Source organism: Dipodomys ordii, unplaced genomic scaffold (assembly GCF_000151885.1).
Source record: "Dipodomys ordii isolate 6190 unplaced genomic scaffold, Dord_2.0 Scaffold107, whole genome shotgun sequence".
NCBI lineage: Eukaryota > Metazoa > Chordata > Mammalia > Rodentia > Heteromyidae > Dipodomys > Dipodomys ordii.
The window spans coordinates 2104678-2123893 of NW_012267323.1; the positions used below are offsets into that span (position 1 = coordinate 2104678).

The 19216-nt window shown below is 53.9% G+C and overlaps 2 protein-coding genes across 7 annotated transcripts in view; one reads left to right on the forward strand and one right to left on the reverse strand.

Moving 5' to 3' along the window:
• Positions 1-5843: 5843 nt before the first annotated feature.
• Positions 5844-10034, forward strand: Rpl29 (ribosomal protein L29). Of its 6 annotated transcripts, XM_013028260.1 has the most exons (6): positions 5844-5904; positions 6255-6299; positions 6931-6995; positions 9253-9708; positions 9757-9828; positions 9877-10034. In XM_013028260.1, exons 2-6 carry the CDS (start codon positions 6263-6265, stop codon positions 9898-9900), a joined length of 654 nt encoding a protein of 217 aa, XP_012883714.1. In that variant the 5' UTR covers positions 5844-5904; positions 6255-6262; the 3' UTR covers positions 9901-10034. The 6 variants fall into 6 exon arrangements, with proteins under 6 accessions (XP_012883714.1, XP_012883709.1, XP_012883708.1 ...); XM_013028255.1 differs by having other exon boundaries at positions 9253-9828; XM_013028254.1 differs by having other exon boundaries at positions 9253-9812; positions 9861-10034.
• A 1271-nt stretch (positions 10035-11305) lies between these two features.
• The window catches only part of Acy1 (aminoacylase 1), an 8703-nt gene continuing 792 nt past the window's right edge, over positions 11306-19216 (reverse strand). Inside the window, exons 2-15 of the mRNA XM_013028236.1 lie at positions 18126-18236; positions 17222-17286; positions 17038-17142; positions 16682-16776; positions 15954-16030; positions 15768-15857; positions 15624-15680; positions 14644-14717; positions 14505-14554; positions 14018-14162; positions 13617-13685; positions 12876-12955; positions 12729-12789; positions 11306-11577 (exon numbers count right to left, since the gene is read on the reverse strand). Coding sequence (XP_012883690.1) covers positions 11413-11577; positions 12729-12789; positions 12876-12955; positions 13617-13685; positions 14018-14162; positions 14505-14554; positions 14644-14717; positions 15624-15680; positions 15768-15857; positions 15954-16030; positions 16682-16776; positions 17038-17142; positions 17222-17286; positions 18126-18219 — 1227 coding nt within the window. The 5' untranslated portion in view covers positions 18220-18236 and the 3' untranslated portion in view covers positions 11306-11412. The remainder of the gene's footprint in view (positions 11578-12728; positions 12790-12875; positions 12956-13616; positions 13686-14017; positions 14163-14504; positions 14555-14643; positions 14718-15623; positions 15681-15767; positions 15858-15953; positions 16031-16681; positions 16777-17037; positions 17143-17221; positions 17287-18125; positions 18237-19216) is intronic.

Below are 19216 nucleotides of genomic sequence, written 5' to 3' on the forward strand. Positions count from 1 at the left end.
CTGCTTATGGGGTGCTGAGGGAATGGAACCCAGGGCCTCATGCATGCGAGGCAAGCACTCTACCACTGAGCCACCTTCCCAGCCTCCCTCTCCCCGCCCCCCCCGCCACCTTTTTTTTTTAGCTGTTCCTTGTCTATGCCAAACTTGCCCTCTCCTCCCCACTGCTAAGCCTGGAGCCAGCTGCCCAGAAACTCTCCTGGGCCCAGCCCTTGGCTTGACTGGGAGCCTTTGAATGTGAGCATTCACACGTTCTGCTTTGCGGGAGGTATCGCCAGGGTGGTCAACGCCTCCTTGGCTCTTAGTTCACAGCTCCCTCAAGCACAGGCTGTTCCTGAAAGATTGTAACACGAGCTTGGCTTCGGTGGGGACAGTGTCCACAGTCTACAAGGTCCTGGGCCAGTGGGGCCTGGTTGCCCTGAGATTCCATTCTGCCTGAGCTCCAGCCCGGCGTGTCAAGGCCTGGGTGCTGTCCCTCAGCTCTTCAGCTCAAGGCGCGCGCTCTACCTCTTGAGCCACAGCGCCAGGTTTTCTGAGTGGTTTATTGGAGATACGAGTCTCATAGGCTTTCCTGCCTGGGCTGGCTTTGAACTGCGATCCTCAGATCTCAGCCTCCTGAGTAGCTAGGATGACAGGCGTGAGCCACTGGTGCCCAGCCACAAATGTATTTGTGAATGGAGTACATCATCATCTCTAGTCTAAAATTTCCCAGACTAACTACTTCCCTGCTTTTCTACTTTCAAGACGTTTCAGGGCTGGGAAGGTGGCTCAGTGGTAGAGCGCTTGCCTTGCATGCAGGAGGCCCTGGGTTCGATTCCTCAGCACCACATACGCAGAAAAAGCTGCAAGTGCTGTCTGGACTCCCCCCCCCCCAGTCCCTTTTTTTGTACCTCTCTCTCTTGGTCCCCTTAGTGAGGGATGAGCAGAGATCTAAGGGGCTATCCTGTCCCTGTCCCCCTACCCCTCGGCCCTGTTTCTAGAACCATCCAGAATGCCCTGGAAATCTAAAAATAAATGGGGGGGGGCGGTGTGTGGAGGGGAAGAAAGGACCAAACTTCCTTTCCACTAACAACATCCCTTTCCCACCTGCCAGCCCACACGTCGGCTCCATTTCCTCTCAGGGATCTCCCCACTTCTGGCTGATGCCACTTTTCCTGGGGTGCCACCCCCACACCGTCCCTCCCCCCACATTCCCACCCCCACCTAGGCCTCTGTGCTAGGGCTGGCAGGCCCCGGAGAGCGCGCAGTAATTCCAGTTATTTTTAGCCCCGAGATTCAAGGAAGGGGAAGCCACCCCCGCGCCTTGGTGGAAAGCAATCGATTAAAACCAGGAGGCAGCAAAGGGCTTGGTGCCAGGCTGGCAGTGGGTATCCAGACAGGCAGAGGGGGAGGAGAAGCCGCTCCCTGCCCGGTTGGTTGGTCCTGGGGTGCTGATGTGGGATTAGAATGAGGGGGGCGGGGAGGGGAGGGTCTCCAGGTAACCCTCATTGCTGCTTCTCATGAATCAGAGCCTGCTGCGCCTGTCATCCTAGCTACTCAGGGGGAGGCTGAGATCTGAGGATCGTGGTTCGAAGCCAGCCTGGGCAGGAAACTCCATGAGACTCTGATCTCCCATGAACCACTCCAGAACTGGAAGTGGCGCGATGGCTCAAGTGGTAGAGTGCTCGACCAATCAGGGACAGCGCCCAGGTCCGGAGTTCGAGTCCCAGGACTGGCAACGCAAAGCAATACAAATAAAGACACGGCAAGAGCTCCCCCAGAACCCAGAAAGGAGTCGTGGCAGACCTCCTGTGACTCTCATGACCAGTCTATCTATCTGTCCCCTGCTTGGATGCCTTTGGGACTTGAACTCTGGGCCTGGGTGCTGTCCCTCAGCTCTTCAGCTCAAGGCCAGCGCTCTACCACTTGAGCCACAGCACCACTTCCGGTTTTCTGGTGGTTTATTGGAGATCAGAGTCTCAGGGACTTTCCTGCCCAGGCTGGCTTTGAACCGCGATCCTCAGATCTCAGCCTCCTGAGTAGCTAGGATGACAGGCGTGAGCCACCGGCACCCGGCTTGCCCTTGATCTTGCCCTTTGTCCCACCAGCCCTCAGTTTCCCTTCTCAACCACTTGGGAAGGTAATGAGAAACAAGATGACTTTCAAGTCTTGTTCCAGGGTTCTTATGGGTGAGTAGGAGTATGTGTGTGGGGGGGGGGGGTCACAGCCTGTCTCTTTGGAAACTTGGGACCAGGAAGAGGATCACCCACTTCCTTGTTCATTCAGAGGAATTCTTTCAAAGCTCACCCATCTTTCCCCTTCATCTAGATCTCCAGAAAGGGGGAGTTCTGGGATTCAGCCAAGGATTCAGCCGCCCGTCCCCCCCCCCTCCCCAACTGTTCACCTCCTCTCCATCTCTATAGTGTGGGCCTGGGAAGGGTTCAGGCTCAAGGGGCAGCCCGGGCAGGAAAGGGTTAAAGGAGAACAGTGGGGGGGGGGGGAGTTGGAAGGGGGGATTGAGGTTGCCAAGGCAACAGCCTGTTGGGGCCAGAAGAGGCTGCTGGGGAGGGAAGGGAGAGGACCATCCTTCTCCAGCCTCTGCTTCATTCTTCCTGATCACAGGCTCTTTGTTAATTTGCTTTTAAAGGTTCCCCTTAGCCTTATTTTGTAGCTGGGGAGGGGGGGGAGCAGGGATTTACAGGGCTTTTGGGGGGGGCCTCTTTCTTGCCCACCTAATTCTGTCCCTTCTCTCTCAGTTTTTTTTTTGTGGTCAATGGTGGGACTTGAACTCAGGGCCTGGGCGCTGTCCCTCAGCTCTTCAGCCCAAGGGGAGCAGCATTCTACCACTTGAGCCACAGTGCCACCTTTGGTTTTCTGAGTGGTTCATTGGAGATCAGAGTCTCATGGACTTTCCCGGCCCGGGCTGGCTTTGAACCGCGATCCTCAGCTCTCAGCCTCCTTAGTAGCTAGGATGACAGGTGTGAGCCGGCAGTCCCAGTACTGCAAGTCAGCAGGGCCTGGACACAGTTACAGGCTTCACTGTAGGCCACGGACACCATGTGAAGCTGGGGGCTTGTGTCTTTTCTGCTCTGTGTTCTCTGTGAGAACACTGAAGCTGAGTGAGGATTTTTGCAAACCTACTGGGACTTGAACTCAGGGCCTTGGACTCTCGCTTGGCTTTTCTCACTCAAGGCTGGTGATCTAGTAATGGAGCCACACCTCCACTTCTGGCTTTCTGGTGGTTCATTGGATGGAGAGCAGAGTCGCCTAGATTTGTCTCCCTGGCTGGCTTTGAACCTTCATCCTCAGATCTCAGGGTCCTGAGTAGCTAGGATTATAAGCACATAAGCCATGGATACAGCTTTTGGCAATCAGAATTTGGGGGGTAAGGGGGAACGCGTCGGGTGTGGGGCTTGAACTCTGGACCTGGGCGCTGTCAGCTCAGCTCTTCAACTCCAGACTAGCGCTCTACCACTTTGAGCCACAGCGCCACTTCCGGTTTTCTAGTGGTTTATTGGAGATGAGAGTCTCACGGACTTTCCTGATTAGGCTGGCTTTGAGCCATGATCCTCAGATCTCAGCCTCCTGAGTAGCTAGGATGACAGGTGTTGAGTTACTGGTGTCCGGCTTCCCACAGACACTTTCTCTGAAGGAAGACATCTTACTACAGTACCACCCAGGAGCTCAGATGCCAGGCCGACCAGATCAATCATGGAGATCCCACTGGGAATGAATCTGGAAGACATAAAGTGGGGGGGGGGGGGAGAGTGACTTGTGTGCCCTCTGTAGCTTCAGGAGTCTGTCTGTGGTCCCATGCTGCCCCCTGGTGGACCCAGCAGATCCTTCCCAGCTCTGGCTATTGCATTTCCTCTCCCAAGAGGGAAAAGTCAGATGTCTGGGGCTAGAGGGCTGGATTGGCTTCATGACTGAGCTAGGGGCTGCCCTTTCCCGTTCAACCACTGTTGGAACAGACAGATCTTGAGCCTCAACCCCATTTTTGGCACCACACACTGCCCTGGACACATTTTCTTCTCCCAGAAGCTTTGAATCTTAGACTCTTGGAAGGGAATTCAAGGGTTTTTATTTTCCAGCCATGGCGCACACCTGCAATTCCAACTATAGAAGGTGACAGAGACAGGATTGTAAGGTCAAGGCCAGCCTGGGCAACTTAGTGAGATCCTGATTGGAGGGGAGAAGGGAGAAGGGTTTTGGTGATCTAACTCAGTGGTGTAATGTTTACCTAGTACTTACAAGACTCTGGGCTCAACTCCTAGTACCTCTCACCTGTCCCCCCGCCAAAAAAAAAAGAATTTATTTTTTTTCCAGTCCTCTAGTCCCTTTTGCAACCACAAACTCAGTTATGTAAGTGCTGCTTGTAAATGCCAGGTTCCAGAGCTCACTAACTCTGTGAACTCTTGGAAGGAATTCTCCTTTTTTTCCTCTCTCTTTCTTTGTCTCTATCATCCTTCCTTCTTTCCCTCCTTCCTTCCTTTTCTTTCTCTGTATCTTTTTTTTTTCTTGGTTGGTCGTGGGTCTTGAACTCAGGGCCTTGGCGCTGTTCCTCAGCTCTTCAGCTCAAGGCTAGCACTCTACCACTTGAGCCACAGTGCCACTTCTGGTTTTACTGAGTGGTTTATTGGAGATAAGAGTCTCACAGGCTTTCTTCCTCAGGCTGGCTTTGAACTGTGATCCTCAGATCTCAGCCTCCTGGGTAGCTAGGATTACAGCCATGCTCCATGGTGGCAGGGCTACAAGATTGTGAAAGGGATCTTGATTTAATGACACATAGCTCGGTGATCCAGGTACTAGAGGAACAGAAGATAAACAAGAAGAGGTGGCTGTGGAAGGGGTGAGGGCAAACCAGTATGGTTGCTTACCCCTGTAATCCTAGCCCTGGGGAGGCTGAGACTGGTAGTTGTAAGGCCTGACTGGGATACATAAAACCCTGTTTCAAGAAACATCAAAAGTGGGGGCTGGGAAGGTAGCTTAGTGGTAGAATGCTGGTCTAGCATGCATGAAGCCCTGGGTTCGACTCCTCAGTACCACACACACAGAAAAAGCCAGAAATGGCATTGTAGTTCAAGTGGTAGAGTGCTAGCCTTGAGCAAAAAGAGCTCAGGGACAGCACACAGGCTGAGTTCAAGCCTCAGGACTGGAAAAAAAACAAAAAACTGAGTACTCTAGGCTCACAGCTGTAATCCTATCTACTCAAGAGGCTGAGACCTGAGATTTGGGGTTCAAAGCCAGCCTGGGCAGGGGCTTCCATGAAACTTATTTTTTTTTGTGTGTGTCAGTCCTGGGGTTTGAACTCAGGGCCTGGGTGCTGTCCCTGAGCTTCTTTGGCTCAAGGCTAGCACTCTACCACTTGAGCCACAGGGCTACCTGTGGATGTGGTACTGGGGAATCAAACCCCGGGGCTTCATGCATGCTAGGCAAGCACTCTACCACTAAGCCACATTCCCAGCCGCTGTGAGAGACTCTGATCTCCAATGAACTACCAGAAAATTGGAAGTAGAGCCATGGTTCAAAGAGGTAGAGCATTAGCCCTGAGCAAAAAGAGCTCAGGGATAGCACCCAGGCCCTGAGTTCAAGTCCTACAACCACCAAAAAAACAAAAACAACCCCCCCTCCAAACAAAACAACCCAGAAGCCTGGTACTGGTGGCTCCTATCTGTCATCCTAGCTATGCGAGCGGCTGAGAGATCTGTGAGGATCAAAGGTTCAAAGCCAACCCAGATAGGAAAGTCTATGAGACTCTTACCTTCAATGAGCCAGCGCCCTTCGAGGCCTAGGAACCTTTCTTCGCGGCACTGAGGGAAGCCTTTTCCAGTTGCACCTTCCGGTGTCATCGACCGTATTTCCCACGCTGCACTGCAGCCTTTCCCTTCCTTTTCCGGCTCCAGGCGCGTCGGCTCCCGCGGGGTGGCGGTGAGTGTTGGCGCGCGTGGAATCCGATGCCATCCTCCCGCCGTGGGCTGCGGCGGGACACGAAGCGTGGGCCTGCGGCCTCGGGGAAGCCAGAGCAGCCGGCTGTGGGGCTGTGGGGCGTTGGGGGAGGACTGCGGAAGCCAGACGTGGCGGGGATGGGGGGGGTGTCGTTCGTTCAGTCATTGCCTGGGCAGAGATGGCCGGTGCAGATGGCACCTCTGTGTATTTAGGCCTCTGGCCTGGATAACCACCGGATCTGGGTGGGGGGGGGGAGCTGAGGGTTGGGGGTGTCATCAGAGGTAGCCCGGGCCTTTCCAGCACCCCTCAACCCTCGTCTTCTTGTCTTGCAGGTTCAGACATGGCTAAGTCCAAGAACCACACCACGCACAACCAGTGTAAGTTGTGTGTCTGTCTGTGTTTTTAGGGCCCACCTTGCACCCCCTCTGCCTGGACAGGATTGAGTGATGGGCATCGGACTAGAGCAGAGTGGACACATTCCCCTCCTATTGCTTTTTCTTTCTTAGATCCCCCCCCCCCCCCAGTCCTGGGGCTTGAGCTCAAGGCCTGAATATGCCGTCCGTGAATTTTCTTTTGGCTCCAGGCTAGCCGTCTACCCTCAACCGTACAGCTCCACGTCCGGCTTCTTTTTTTTGGGGGGGGGGACAGGGGGGCTGGTTGATTGGACATAAGAGTTTCGGTAGAATTACCCCTCCCCTCCCCAATCCAGGCTGGCTTCGAACCTGTGATCCTCAGTTCTCAAGCCTCCTCTAAGTAGCTAGGGTTTATTGGTGTGAGCCCTAGGCGACTCAGCTTGGCCGTTGTCTTGAAGCTATAATGGGGGGGAGGGTGAGGATCTAATTAAGAAGCTCACAGTGTTTTTGCCTTCGAAGTTTCTCAGCTCCCAGGCAGCCAGGCTGGGATGTAAATAGTTTATTTACCTGGGCGTGTATGGGGTGCTTATTAGAGGATGTCGTTACTTGTGGGTTTTGTTTTCAATAAGTTAATTTCTATTTTCCCTTTCCCTAGCCCGGAAATGGCACAGAAATGGCATCAAGAAACCCAGATCACAAAGATACGAATCGCTGAAGGGGGTAAGTGTTGCTGGCTAAACCATAAAAATGAGCCTTGGGTTGGGGCTGGGCAGGTGGCTCAGTGGTAGAGCACTTGCCTTGCATGCGTGAGGCCCTGGGTTCGATTTCCTCAGCACCACATAAGCAGAAAAAGCCAGAAATGGCGCTGTGGCTCCAGTGGTAGAGCACTCGCCTTGAGCTGAGGGACAGCGCCCAGGCCCCAGAATTCAGGCCCCACGACCAAAAAAAAAAAAAAGATCTTTGGTCTAAGGTGTGTTGTCTAATTTTATTTTTTAGTGTCCTCGGGTTTGAACCTCAGGGCTTGAGTACTATCAGTGAGTTTCTTTCTTCTCAAGACCAGCACTCTACCACTTGAGCCACAGCACCATTTCTGCTCTTTTCTGAGTAGTTTATTGGTGGTGAGAGTCTCACAGACTTTCCTTCCCTGGACCAGCTTTAAGCTGTAATTCTTCGATCTCAGCCTCCTGAGTAGGATTATCAGTGTGAGCCTCTAGAGCCAGGGTTTCGTTTGTTTGTTTTTTAAGTTGTTGTACAAAGGACTTTTGACTCAAAAGTTAGATTATGGAGGTAACGCATCTTTCTCAATGTCACTTTTTCCTATCCAGAATCTTCTGTGTCATAGTCTTTGTCCCTTCCCCCCCCCCCCCCACAGTCTGCCTGAATGCTGTTAACTACTTCATGACTTAATTTGGTCTCCCAAAGCCCATGGTTTTCTTTCTCCATGCTGCAAACTCATAGCAAAGTTTTCCTTGGCTCCCTCCCCCCCAGCCTGTGGTATGACCAGATTACCACCTTCCTTGCTTTGCCACAGCCCCAGAGGGAAAGCATAGTTGCTTGGGTTTAAGGTTTATTTTGTCCTGTCAGTCCTGGGCCTCGAACTCAGGGCCTGGGTGCTGTCCTTGAGCTTTTTCTACCCCTGGGCCACTCTTCTGCTTGCAGCTTTCTGGTGGCTCATTGTTTTTGTTGTTGTTGTTGTTGTTTTGGTCCAGTTGTGGGGCCTGAACTCTGGGCCTGGCTGCTGTCCCTCAGCGCTTCAGCTCAAGGCTAGCGCTCTACCACTTGAGCCACAGCGCCACTTCTGGCTTTTTTCTTTTTGCTTATGTGGTGCTGAGGAATCAAACCCAGGGCCTCAGGCATGCAAGGCAAGCGCTCTACCACTGAGCCACCTTCCCAGCCCCTGGTGGCTCATTGGAAATAAGAGTCTCACAGACTTCCCTGCCCTGGGTCTGGCTTCAAGCTGCAATCCTCAGATGGCAGCCCTGAAAGATTGCAGAGTACAAACTATTCACCTGACTTGCTATAGGACATTCACATGCAACCCTACCAGAGCCAGAGACTCTGAAAGTGGTCCGTACCCCACTTAGCCAAGGGGAATGTTGGCTTATTGGGGTTCATGCTGGTGTGTCTCTGGAAATAGTTTTCCAGGCTTGGACATTTAGATGTAAGATCGTGTGCTGTTTTGTTTGTGCTGGTTCTAGGGGCTTGAATTCAGCTTTGTACTCTTCCTCTGTTTTTTTTTTTTTTTTTTCTGCTCAAGACAAGCCCTCTACCACTTAAACCACAGTGCCACCTCTGGCTTTTGAGTAGTTTATTGGCGATCTGAGTCTCAAGAGTTTACTTCCCTGGCTGGCTTTGAACTATGATCCTCAGATCTCAGCTTCCTGAGTAGCTAGGATTATGGACATTAGCCATTGGCTGCTGGCTTTTTTGTTTATTTTCTTGGTAATGATGCTTGAACTCTGGGCCTGGGTGCTGTCCCTCAGCTCTTCAGCTCAATGTGAGCACTCTACCACTTGAGCCACAGCCCCATCTGGTTTTCTGGTGGTTCACTGGAGATGAGTCTCACAGACGTTCCTGCCCCTGCTGGCTTTGAACGGTGATCCTCAGATCTCAGCCTCCTGAGTAGCTAGGATGACGCACATGAGCCACCAACGCCTGGCTTTATTTTTTGACCAGTTGTGGGGTTTGAATTCAGGCCTGAGTATGTGATTCCCTGAGCCTGTTTGTGCTCAAGGCTGGCACTCTACCCACTTCTGGGTTTGAGTGGTTAACTGGAGATAGAGTCTCATGGAGACTTGTGCTCAGGCTGGCTTCAAACCTCGATCCCCAGATCTCAACCTCCCACGTAGCTAGGATTATAGGTGTGAGCCACTAGCACCCGGCTCTGCTGTTGGTAGAATGCCAGTGACTTAGGGGGAAGTGATGGCTTCAAGAGCCTTTTTGCTCGTCACTTAATTAATCCCTTCCTGCTGTCCAGGTGGACCCCAAGTTCCTGAGGAACATGCGTTTTGCCAAGAAGCACAACAAGAAGGGCTTTAAGAAGATGCAGGCGAACAATGCCAAGGCCATGAGCGCGCGGGCCGAGGCCATCAAGACCCTGGTAAAACCCAAAGCAGTGAACAACAAACGCAAGCTCCCCGAGCAGGCCACCCGCAAGCTCCAGCGACTCGCCTACATCGCCCACCCCAAGCTGGGCAAGCGCATTCGGGCCTACATTGCCAAGGGGCGCAGGCTCACCACCCCAAAGGCCAGGGCGCAGGCCCAGGCCCAGCCTCAGGCTAAGGCCCAGGCCGAGGCCAAGGCCAAGGCCAAAGCCAAAGCAAAGGCCAAGTTGCAGGCCAAGGCACAAGCCAAGGCCAAGGCACAAACCAAGGCCCAGGCTTCAGCCACTACTCCAGCTCAGGCTCAGGCCGCAGCCCCTAAGGGTGCCCAGGCTCCAGCCCCAAAAAGTACCCAGGCTGCAGCTCCCAAGGGTGCCCAGGCTGCAGCTCCTAAGGGTGCCCAGGCTCCAGCCTCCAAAGGAGCCCAGGCTCCAGCCTCCAAAGGAGCCCAGGCTCCAGCCTCCAAAGGAGCCCAGGCTCCAGCCTCCAAAGGAGCCCAGGGCCCCGGGAAGGCCCCACAATGAAGACCTCTTGTCTGCCAGCCTGAGCACGGATGGACTGCTGTGGCTCCCTGGCCGCCATCTTCAGGGTGGGCCGGTGGCCTCTGTCGTTTCTACCAATAAACCTGAAGCAGGCTCTGGTGGCCCATGTCTGTTGTCCCATGCCTAGGGTGGGGCGTCCGTCACAACCTGGCAAGTATCCTGAGGGGTGGCCTCTGCTATCCCTGGGGTACTGGCCCGCTCCTGCCTCTGCCGTGGGCAAGGCCTTTCCAGAGGCTTCCTGTCAGAAGACAAGCCCCAGTCCAACCTTGGTCCGTTTGGAGACTGACCAGAAGCTATGATGCCAGCAGCCTGAGCATTGTCTCCGAGCTCTTGCTCAAGGCTAGCGCTCTTAGCACTTTGAGCCACCCAGCATCACTTCCGGTTTTCTGGTGGTTCCTTGGAGATGAGTCTCCCTGGCTTTTCCCCGACTTTCCTGCCCAGGCTGGCTTCAGGCAGCCACTCTCCGATCTCAGCCTCCTGAGTAACTGGGATTTCAGGCATCAGCTACCAGCCTGACTCCTTGATGCCCGTGCCTGTAATTTCCAACTCGTGGTGAGCCATTTGCTGGGTAAAAGTGGTCGGAACCAGGATGGTTGTAACACTTTTTGTTGTTGTTGTTGGTCGTGGGGCTTGAACTCTGGGCCTGGGCGCTGTCCCTCAGCTCTTCAGCTCAAGGAGAGCTCTCTACAACTTGAGCTACAGTGCCACTTCCGGTTTTCTGGTGGTTTATTGGAGATAGGAGTCTCACGGTCTTTCCTGCCCGGGCTGGCTTTGAACCGCGATCCTCAGATCTCAGCCTCCTGAGTAGCTAGGATGACAGGCATGAGCCACCAGCACCCAGCTGGTTGTAACACTTTTTAACACATCAACCCGGAACCTGTGGAGGGCTGACACAACTACAGCCCAACTGTTAGGCCTCTGCTCTTAAAGCAGTGATCGCATCTCAGAGCCTTCTGAGTTTGACCCAGGATCCCCAAGGTGCTTAATCGGCTGGTTTGGTTTTTGATTTTTTTTTTTCTTTCTGTCTTAGGGCCTGAACTCTGGGCCTGGGCACTGTCCCTCAGCTCTTAAGCTTTAGGCTAGTGCGGTACCACTTGAGCCTACAACACCCAACTTCTGTTTTTCTGGGAGTTCATTGGAGTTAAGTCTCACGGGACTTCCTGCCTGGGCTGGTTTTGAACCGCGATCCTCAGATCTCAGCCTCCTGAGTAACTATCCTGACAGGCGTGAGCCACTGGTACCTGGCTGTGTGTGTGTGTGTGTGTTGAATTTGAAATACTGGGGTTTTGAACACAGGGCTTTGAACTTGCTAGCAAGCAGGTTCTCTACCACTTGAGCCATGCATGCCCCCTGCCCTCGGTGTCTGTAGTTAATGGGAACGCTGAAGTATCCCTACGCTCACAGGCTTTATTAGTGCGCAGAGGGAAGAGGAGCTCCTGGCACCGCTGGCTGGCTGCACGGGAAGCTCCGGGGGCGCAGGGAGGGACCTGCGGCTCAGCTGCCATTGGGCAGGGCAGGCACGCTGGCCAGGGCAGGCAGCAGGTGTGTGTAGATGTCAATCCCGCGGAGGAACACGGCTTCGTGGAGGCGTTCATCATGGTCATGCAGCAGCACAGGGGTGTGGTTCATGGGGGAGAAGCCCAGAGCTGGGATCCCCACCTGCAAAGACAGAAAAGCTGCCACCAAGCCGGGTGTCGGCCGCTCACGCCTGTCATCCTTTGCTATTCGGGAGGCGGAGATCTGAGGACTGCAGTTCCAAGCCAGCCCAGGCAAACAAATCCAAGAGATTTTTCTTTTTTTTTTTTTTTAACTAATCAATCTTCTTTCTGTCGGTTGTGGGGCTTGAACTCGGCCTGGGCCCTGTCCCTGTGCTCTTCAACTCAAGGCGAGCGCTGTAGCATTTGAGCCACAGCACCACTTCCAGTTTTCTAGTTGTTTATTGGAGATGGAAGGGTCTCACAGGTTGGCTTTGAACTGTGATCCTCAGATCTCAGCCTTCTGAGTAGCTAGGATGACAGGCGTGAGCCACCAGCACCTGGCTCTATTCTGTTCTCTCTGCCAGTCCTGGGGCTTGAAATCAGGGCCTGGGTGCTGCTCCTGCTTTTGCTTGACTAGCACTCTACCACTTAGGCCACAGTGCCATTTCCAGCCTTTTCTGAGTAGTTCATTAGAAGAATCTCATGAACTTTCCTACCTGGGCTGACTTCAAACAGATCCTCAGATCTCAGCCTCCTGAGTAGCTAGGATGACAGGCGTGAACCACCAGTGCTCTGCTCAAGAGGTGTTTTGTTGTTGTCGGTCATGAGGCCTGAACTTTGGCCTGGGCGCTGTCCCTCAGCTCTTCAGCTCAAGGCGAGTGCTCTACCACCTGAGCCACAGCGCCACTTCTGGCTTTTTCTGCTTATGTGGTGCTGAGGAATTGAACTCAGGGCCTCATGCATGCAAGGCAAGCACTCTACCACTGAGCCACCTTCCCAGCCCCAAGAGATTCTTCTGTTCAATTAACCAGCAAAAACAAACGAGCTGGCGCTGGTGGCTCACACCTGTCATCCTAGCTACACAGGAGGCTGAGATCTGAGGATGAAAGTTCAAAGCCAGCCCGGGCAGCAAAGTCTGTGAGACTCTTATCTCTAATCACCATGAAAAGAGGAAGTGGCGCTGTGGCTCAAATGGCAGAGCGCTACCCTTGAGCTAAGGAGCTCAGGGACAGAGCCCAGGCCCAGAGTTCAAGCCCCAGGCCCAACAAAAAGAAAGTGACATCTGAGAAAAGCCCACCCACCACCCCACCCACAGCCACGCCCACAGCTCACCGCCCGGATGTAGCGGCTGTCAGTGGCAGCTGGAAAGATCTCGGGCTCCAGATTGAGATTCCTGCAGGGGAATCAGAAGCAGTTAGTGAAGAGGGGAGAGCAAAGGGGGGGGGGCGCTGGGCTACCGGAGGGGCTGTTCACACTCACATGTCCTTGAAGACCCCACTGAAGGCTGCCCACCAGGGGTCTGAGCTATCAGTGGGTGTCACTCGGGGCTGGGTCCATTTCTGGGGGAGGCAAAGAATGACAGGCTCAGGACACAAGGGGTTCTTTTGTCCTGTATTTCTCATACACCCCACCCACCCCTCCATCAGACATCCAGGTAGCCAGGGCACTACAAGCCCACCGACCTATTTCCCTCCTACCCCAAGCGCCCTTGCTTTAAGATTGCTCCTCAGGCCTCTTAGATTAGTGGGATTACCTGATTACATGTGCTCACATTACAAAGACCCATTCTTTTCTGTGTGTATAACTCATATCTAAGTAATATCACAGAGCCAGGTATGGTGGTTCCCTCCTGTAATGCCAGCCTTCAGGAAACACCCAGCAGGAGAATTAAGAAAGCAGCCTGAACTGGATAGGGAGAAAACAGCTCAGGGACACTTCCCAGGCCCCGAGTTCAAGCCCCAAGACCGGCAAAAAAAAAAGAGTAATTATCTCAATATTTAATATGTCTCTCCACTTCATGCTCTAGGGTTCATGCAGGTGAGTCCTGAGCCTAATTTTACTCCTTAACTGCATTCATTCCCCAGCATCCTGGTCTCCACAGCTAATGACCATTGATTGGTTGCATCTAATGTCTATCAAAGCTAAAGAAAACCTGGATGTAATGCAGATACACCAAACACTCCCAACATGTCACACCTCTGGCCAAGTCCAAGTCCATACCTGGGAAAACTCGAATGTGACCCCCTCACCAGCCTCCTGGCACCAGCTCTCTAGCTGCTTCTCAAAAGCCTAAAAAAAGAGATGAGTTAAGAGGCTGGGAAGGTGGCTCAGTGGTAGAGCGCTTGCCTTGCATGCATGAGGCCCTGGGTTCCATTCCTCAGCACCACAGAAGCAAAAAAAGCCAGAAGTGGCGCTGTGGCTCAGGTGGTAGAGCGCTAGCCTTGAGCTGAAGAGCGCAGGGACAGTGCCCGGGCTCTGAGTTCAAATCTTGCCAGGACCACCAACAAAAAGAGATAAGCCTGCCCCTCCCCAGGCTTTCCTGGAACCCTTAGAGCAAGACAGGCCGCAGGCCCCAGACTACTCCTTCCTGCCCCCACCCCCACCCCTGCTGGAAGTGGTACCTTGAGGTCCACATCCGGAGCCACACGGATGTCAAAGCAGGCGCTCATGGTGGCAGGTACCACGTTATAGGCCACGCCCCCCTCCAGCTTAGTCAGGTTCACGCAAGTCACTGCCCCCTCTTTCAGGTGAGGGTTGGACTGCAGCCTGCAGTGGGGAGCAGCAGATAAAAGAAGGGGGTTCAGCCGGGCACCGGTGACTCATGCCTGTAATCCTAGCTACTCAGGAGGCTGAGGTCTGAGGATCATGGTTCAAGGCCAGCCTGGGCAGGAAAGTCCGGGAGACTCTGATCTCCAATGAACCACCAGAAAACCAGAAGTGGCGCTGTGGCTCAAGTGGTAAAGCGCTTGCTTTGAGCTGAAGAGCTGAGGGACAGCGCCCAGGCCCAGAGTTCAAGCCCCACAACCAACAAAAATAAAGAAGGAAGGAAGTTCAGCTTCCACAGCCCCCACCCCCACCTCCAGCCCCTCCCTGGGGGGGCCGTCTTACCGCTGCCTTTCCTTCTCCCGGAATGCCAGGAAAGAACTCACAACCTTGTGCTAGAAGGGGTGTGAGGGGAAGATGTAAGCTAGGCCCAGGGCCTCCTGAGCACCCCCTCCTCTGGGGTACCCCCACATTCCCCACCCACCAATTTCTCCGCTGCTGTGTCCTCCATGAAGCGGGATCCATGGCCTGGTCTCCCTGTGCTGGTGACCCGCACCCCTGGAGAGATTGGGGCGATGTGAGGGGAGAGGAGGGCTGCACAGACAAGCAGCCTGGGACACCCAGATGTCCCCTTCCTTCCCAGCTCTGGAAGAAAGCCGAGTAGGAGTCCCAGGTACCAGTGGCTCATGACAGTCCTCCCAGCTACTCCGGAGGCTGAGATCTGAGGATCATGGTTCAAGGCCAGCCCGGGCAGGAAAGTCCATGAGACTCTTATCTCCAATGAACCACCAGAAAAACTGTAAAGTGGCGCTGTGGCTCAAGTGGTAGAGCATTCTCCTTGAGCTGAAGAGCTCATGGACAGTGCCCAGGCCCAGAGTTCAAGCCCTACAATCAGCAAAAAAAAAGCCAGAAGCAGAGCGGTGGTTCAAGTAGCAAAGCACCAGTCTTGGACAATGCCAACCAAGGTACTGAGTTCAATCTACAAAACTGGCATTAAAAAAAAAAAAAGAACAAGAACACAGGGCTGGGATGTAGCTCAGTGGCAAAGCTCTTGCTTAGCAAGTTCAAAGTCCTGGTTTGATCTCCAGTACCAAAACCAAAAAAAAAAACATGGTTAAAAAGTAATACACACAAGCCAGGTGCTGGTGGCTCACGCCTGTCATTCTAGCTACTCAGGAGGCTGAGATCTGAGGATCACGGTTCAAGGCCAGCCCGGGCAGGCAAGTCCATGAGGCACTTACCTCCAACAAACTACTCAGAAAAAGCCAGAAGTGGTGCTGTGGCTCAAATGGTAGAGCACTCACCTTGAGCATAAAGCAGCTCAGGGACACACACACACACACACACACATGTCTATGTAGGAAAGGAAATTAGAGCTCTGGGTTCAAATCTTGCTTTAACCCCTGTCTTCCTCTGGTCTAGTCTCTTATTTGTCATGATCCCATCCTCCGAGTTTATACTCACACCAAGGGCTCCGTTCACTGTAAAACACAGTGAAGGCATCGGTGGGGTTGGCCAGGCCTGATGGAGAAAGGAGGTTTATGGGATGGAATGATCCAACTGCTATCAACAAGCCACCCTGACCCGGGCTCCAACCAACCAGCTTACCCTCATCCAAGGCAAAGCCCGCCCTCAGCGCCTGGAACTCGGGCCGATGCACGAACAGCTCCATGCCCTTGTGTCCTCCGACCTCCTCGTCTGTAAAAGGGGCAGGGAGGGGAGATGACCGCTTGGGGCTGTCTCCCCGCAAACCCTCCCCCTTCCCGGAGATGCCCCTGCCCACGACACCCCTACCAGGCACAAAGGTCATATGGATGGTTCTAGGGAAGTGGCGGCCCTCGGCCTTCAGTCTCCTTACAGCCTCCAGGTACCTGTAGGAGACCAGAAGCCAGGGCTTGCTCAGGCTGGTTCTAGAAAAGTCCCTGCTCCTCTCTCTGGGTCTCCAGTCTCCCCCTCTATGCAATGGATATGGTAGTCATTCCTGCCCAATAGCAAGAGTTAAGATCCTGAGCTGGGTGCTGGTGGCTCACGCCTGTAGTCCCAGCTAGTCAGGAAGTGGAGATTTGAGGATCGTGGTTGGAAGCCAGTCCCAGGCAGGAAAGTCGGGGAGACTCGTATTTCCAGTGCACCACCAAAAAAAAAAAACCAGCTAAGATTAGAGCTGTGTTTCAAGTGGTAGAGTTCTAGCTTTAAGGAAAAAAGAAAAAGAAAAAAAGAGCTGGGAAGGTGGCCCAGTGGTAGAGTGCTTGCCTAGCACGCATGAAGCCCTGGGTTCAATTCCTCAGCACCACAGACACAGCAAAAGCCACAAGAGGTGCCGTGGCTCAAGTGGTAGAGCTCTCGCCTTGAGCTGAAGAGCTGAGGGACAGTGCCCAGGCCCAGAGTTCAAGCCCCACGACCGACAAAAATAAAAACTCAAGCTTTTCCTTGGCCTCCAGGGTCTCCAGTCATGTCCCTACATTCCACGGGAGTCCGTGGGAATCGGTGGGGTCCTTGGGCTGTGGGGATGGAGGCCCACTCACTGGATACTGACGCACTTCATGTCCTGCGAGCCTCTGGCATAGATGTAGCCCTTAGAATCCTTGAAGGCTTCGAAGGGGTCGTGACTCCAGTGTTCCTGAGGGTGGGGATGGAAAGAGGGGGACACTGCGGAGTCGGGGTGATGGGCGGGGTGGTGAGGGGGACCAAAGAGCACCCTTCCCCCACCTCGATCTCCACCCCAAACCCTGGCACCCAGCACACCTGCTGGAGTGGAAGAATGGGTAGAGATGGGACCAGCATGCACGTGGGATGGGAAATCCATCCTGTAATCTACATAATAAGCTCTCTCTCTTCTCCAGGTTGGCACAAGGCCCCCCACCCCCGCCTTTGTACCTACCTTGAAGACGGGGACCACATCCGTGTGGGAGTTAAGCAAAATGGAAGGTAAGGCGGGGTTGGTGCCTACCCAGGTGAGCACTGTGACCACATAGCCCGGGGCTACCTAGAGAGAGCATCAGCAGGGCTGCTGGTCAGGGCTGGGTAAGCACCAGCCCCTTCTCCATGTGGGGTGCCAGGCTCACCTCCACTTTCTGACAGCTCAGTCCCAGCTGGCGGGCTCTATCCTCAAGGAAGGCCACAGCAGCCCCTGGGAGGGTGGGGGTACAGAGGGCTTTTGGGGGAGAAGGGACTGCTTCTGTCTACCCATGACTCCCACAGCCCAAAGAAATGAGGTGCTGCCCACCCCCCCCCAGTACAAGGTGACATTCCTTCAGAGACATCGGCATTGCTGTCACCAAGGAGCAAGCTATTTGGGGCATCAGTGACCCGCTGGAGAAAGTACAGCTTGCTGGGCTGGTGCTTGACTACTTGAACCATGCTGCTAGTCTGGCTTTTTTTTTTTTTTTTTGCTATGTAGAGATGGAGTCTCTTGGACTTTTCTGCCCGGGCTAACTTGGAACTGAGATCTTCCAGCTGTCAGCCTCCTGAGTAGTTAGGATTACAGGCGTGAGCCACCTGTGTGCGGCTGGTTATTATTCTTATCTTCCTCAAATTGGGGTGTGTGTGTGTGAGAATGAGAACCCCAAGATAAGAAGAAGTTACTAAATCTCACAGCAGGGATTTGGAGCACATATACAATTCCCAGTCATTAATCTAGGCTCCTTAAGAACTATGGCCTTTGTACACTCCTGGCTCTGTGTGTGTGTGTGTGTGTGGAGAGGTGTCTCAGTAACTACCCCAGTACCTTTATGCCACTCCTACCCTGAGGGGTAAGGTGATCTTTTAACTAGTCGTGGGGTGTAAACCATTGGTCTCCATCACAGCTCTATTACAATGCTCATCCACTGCCCCTAAGGGCTGTCTTTGACTCAGTAAATGGCTACAGATGTGGCTGAGCCACTGGGGGAGGGAGGGGAGGGGAAGCAAAGGTAGAGTACAGCTGGATGTCAAAGGCCCATCCGGGTCTCTGCAGTCCAGCCTTCTCACCATAATCCGGCTTGGGCTGGACAGTGCGGATGCGCAGATACTGGCGGAAGAGCGTCACGGATGGGTGCTCGCCCTCAGGACCTTGGTTGGCCATTGTGCAGGGGAGATGAGCTGGGGGATGAGGGTGGGGAGTGAGTAAGGACCAGGAAGACCCCCTCCCACACACACACCTGCTGTTAAGACAAGGACCCCGGGTTTTGAAGCCTCTATTCTTTTTTTCTTCTAGTCATGGGTGAGGCTTGAACTCTGGGCCTAGGTGCTGTCCCTGAGCTCTTCAGCTCAAGGCGAGCGCTCTACCACTTGAGCCACAGTGCCACTTCCGGTTTTCTGGTGGATCATTGGAGATAAGGGTCTCAAGGACTTTCCTGCTCAGGCTGGCATTGAACCGTGATCCTCAGATCTCAGTCTCCTGAGTAGCTAGGATGACAGGTATGAGCCACCGGCGCCAGGCTTTGAAGCTTCTATTCCATGTCCGGCCACTTTCAACACGAATAAAGTGTTCCACTTATTATTTTGTTTTGTGCCAGTCCTGGGACTTAATCTCAAAGCCTGGATACTGTCCATGAGGTCTCCCCCCTTGCTCAAAGCTGGCAGTGAACCACAGCTCTGCTTCCAGATTGTTGGGGTTCTTTTTGTCTTGTGTCTTTAGTAATTCATTGGAGATAAGAGTCTCATAGTCTTTCCTGCCTGGGCTCCATCCTCAGATCTCAACCTCCAGAATAGCTAGGATTCCAGGCGTGAGCCCCCTGCGCCCCCACGCTGGGGCCCAGCAGTAGGTCCTACTGCCCAATACCCGTTTTAGAGAGAGGCAAGCTGAGACCCTGAGAGATTTGGGGGTGAGCCTGGTTTGAATCCCGATACTGACTCCCCACTCTCTGCAAACCATTCCTCCCACTGCCTGGCTTTCACTGTTAACCCCCCAAGCCCCCAGATCCCCCTCTCCCAGTCCTCCCCAGGACCCCAAGACCCTCCCCAGGACCCTCAGTCCTTCCCTCGTCCTCCCCCCCCCCGTCCTCCCCAGGCTCCCAGCCCCCCAGTCCTCCCCAGGATCCCTCCCCCCAGTCCTCCCCAGCCCCCCAGTCCTCCCCAGC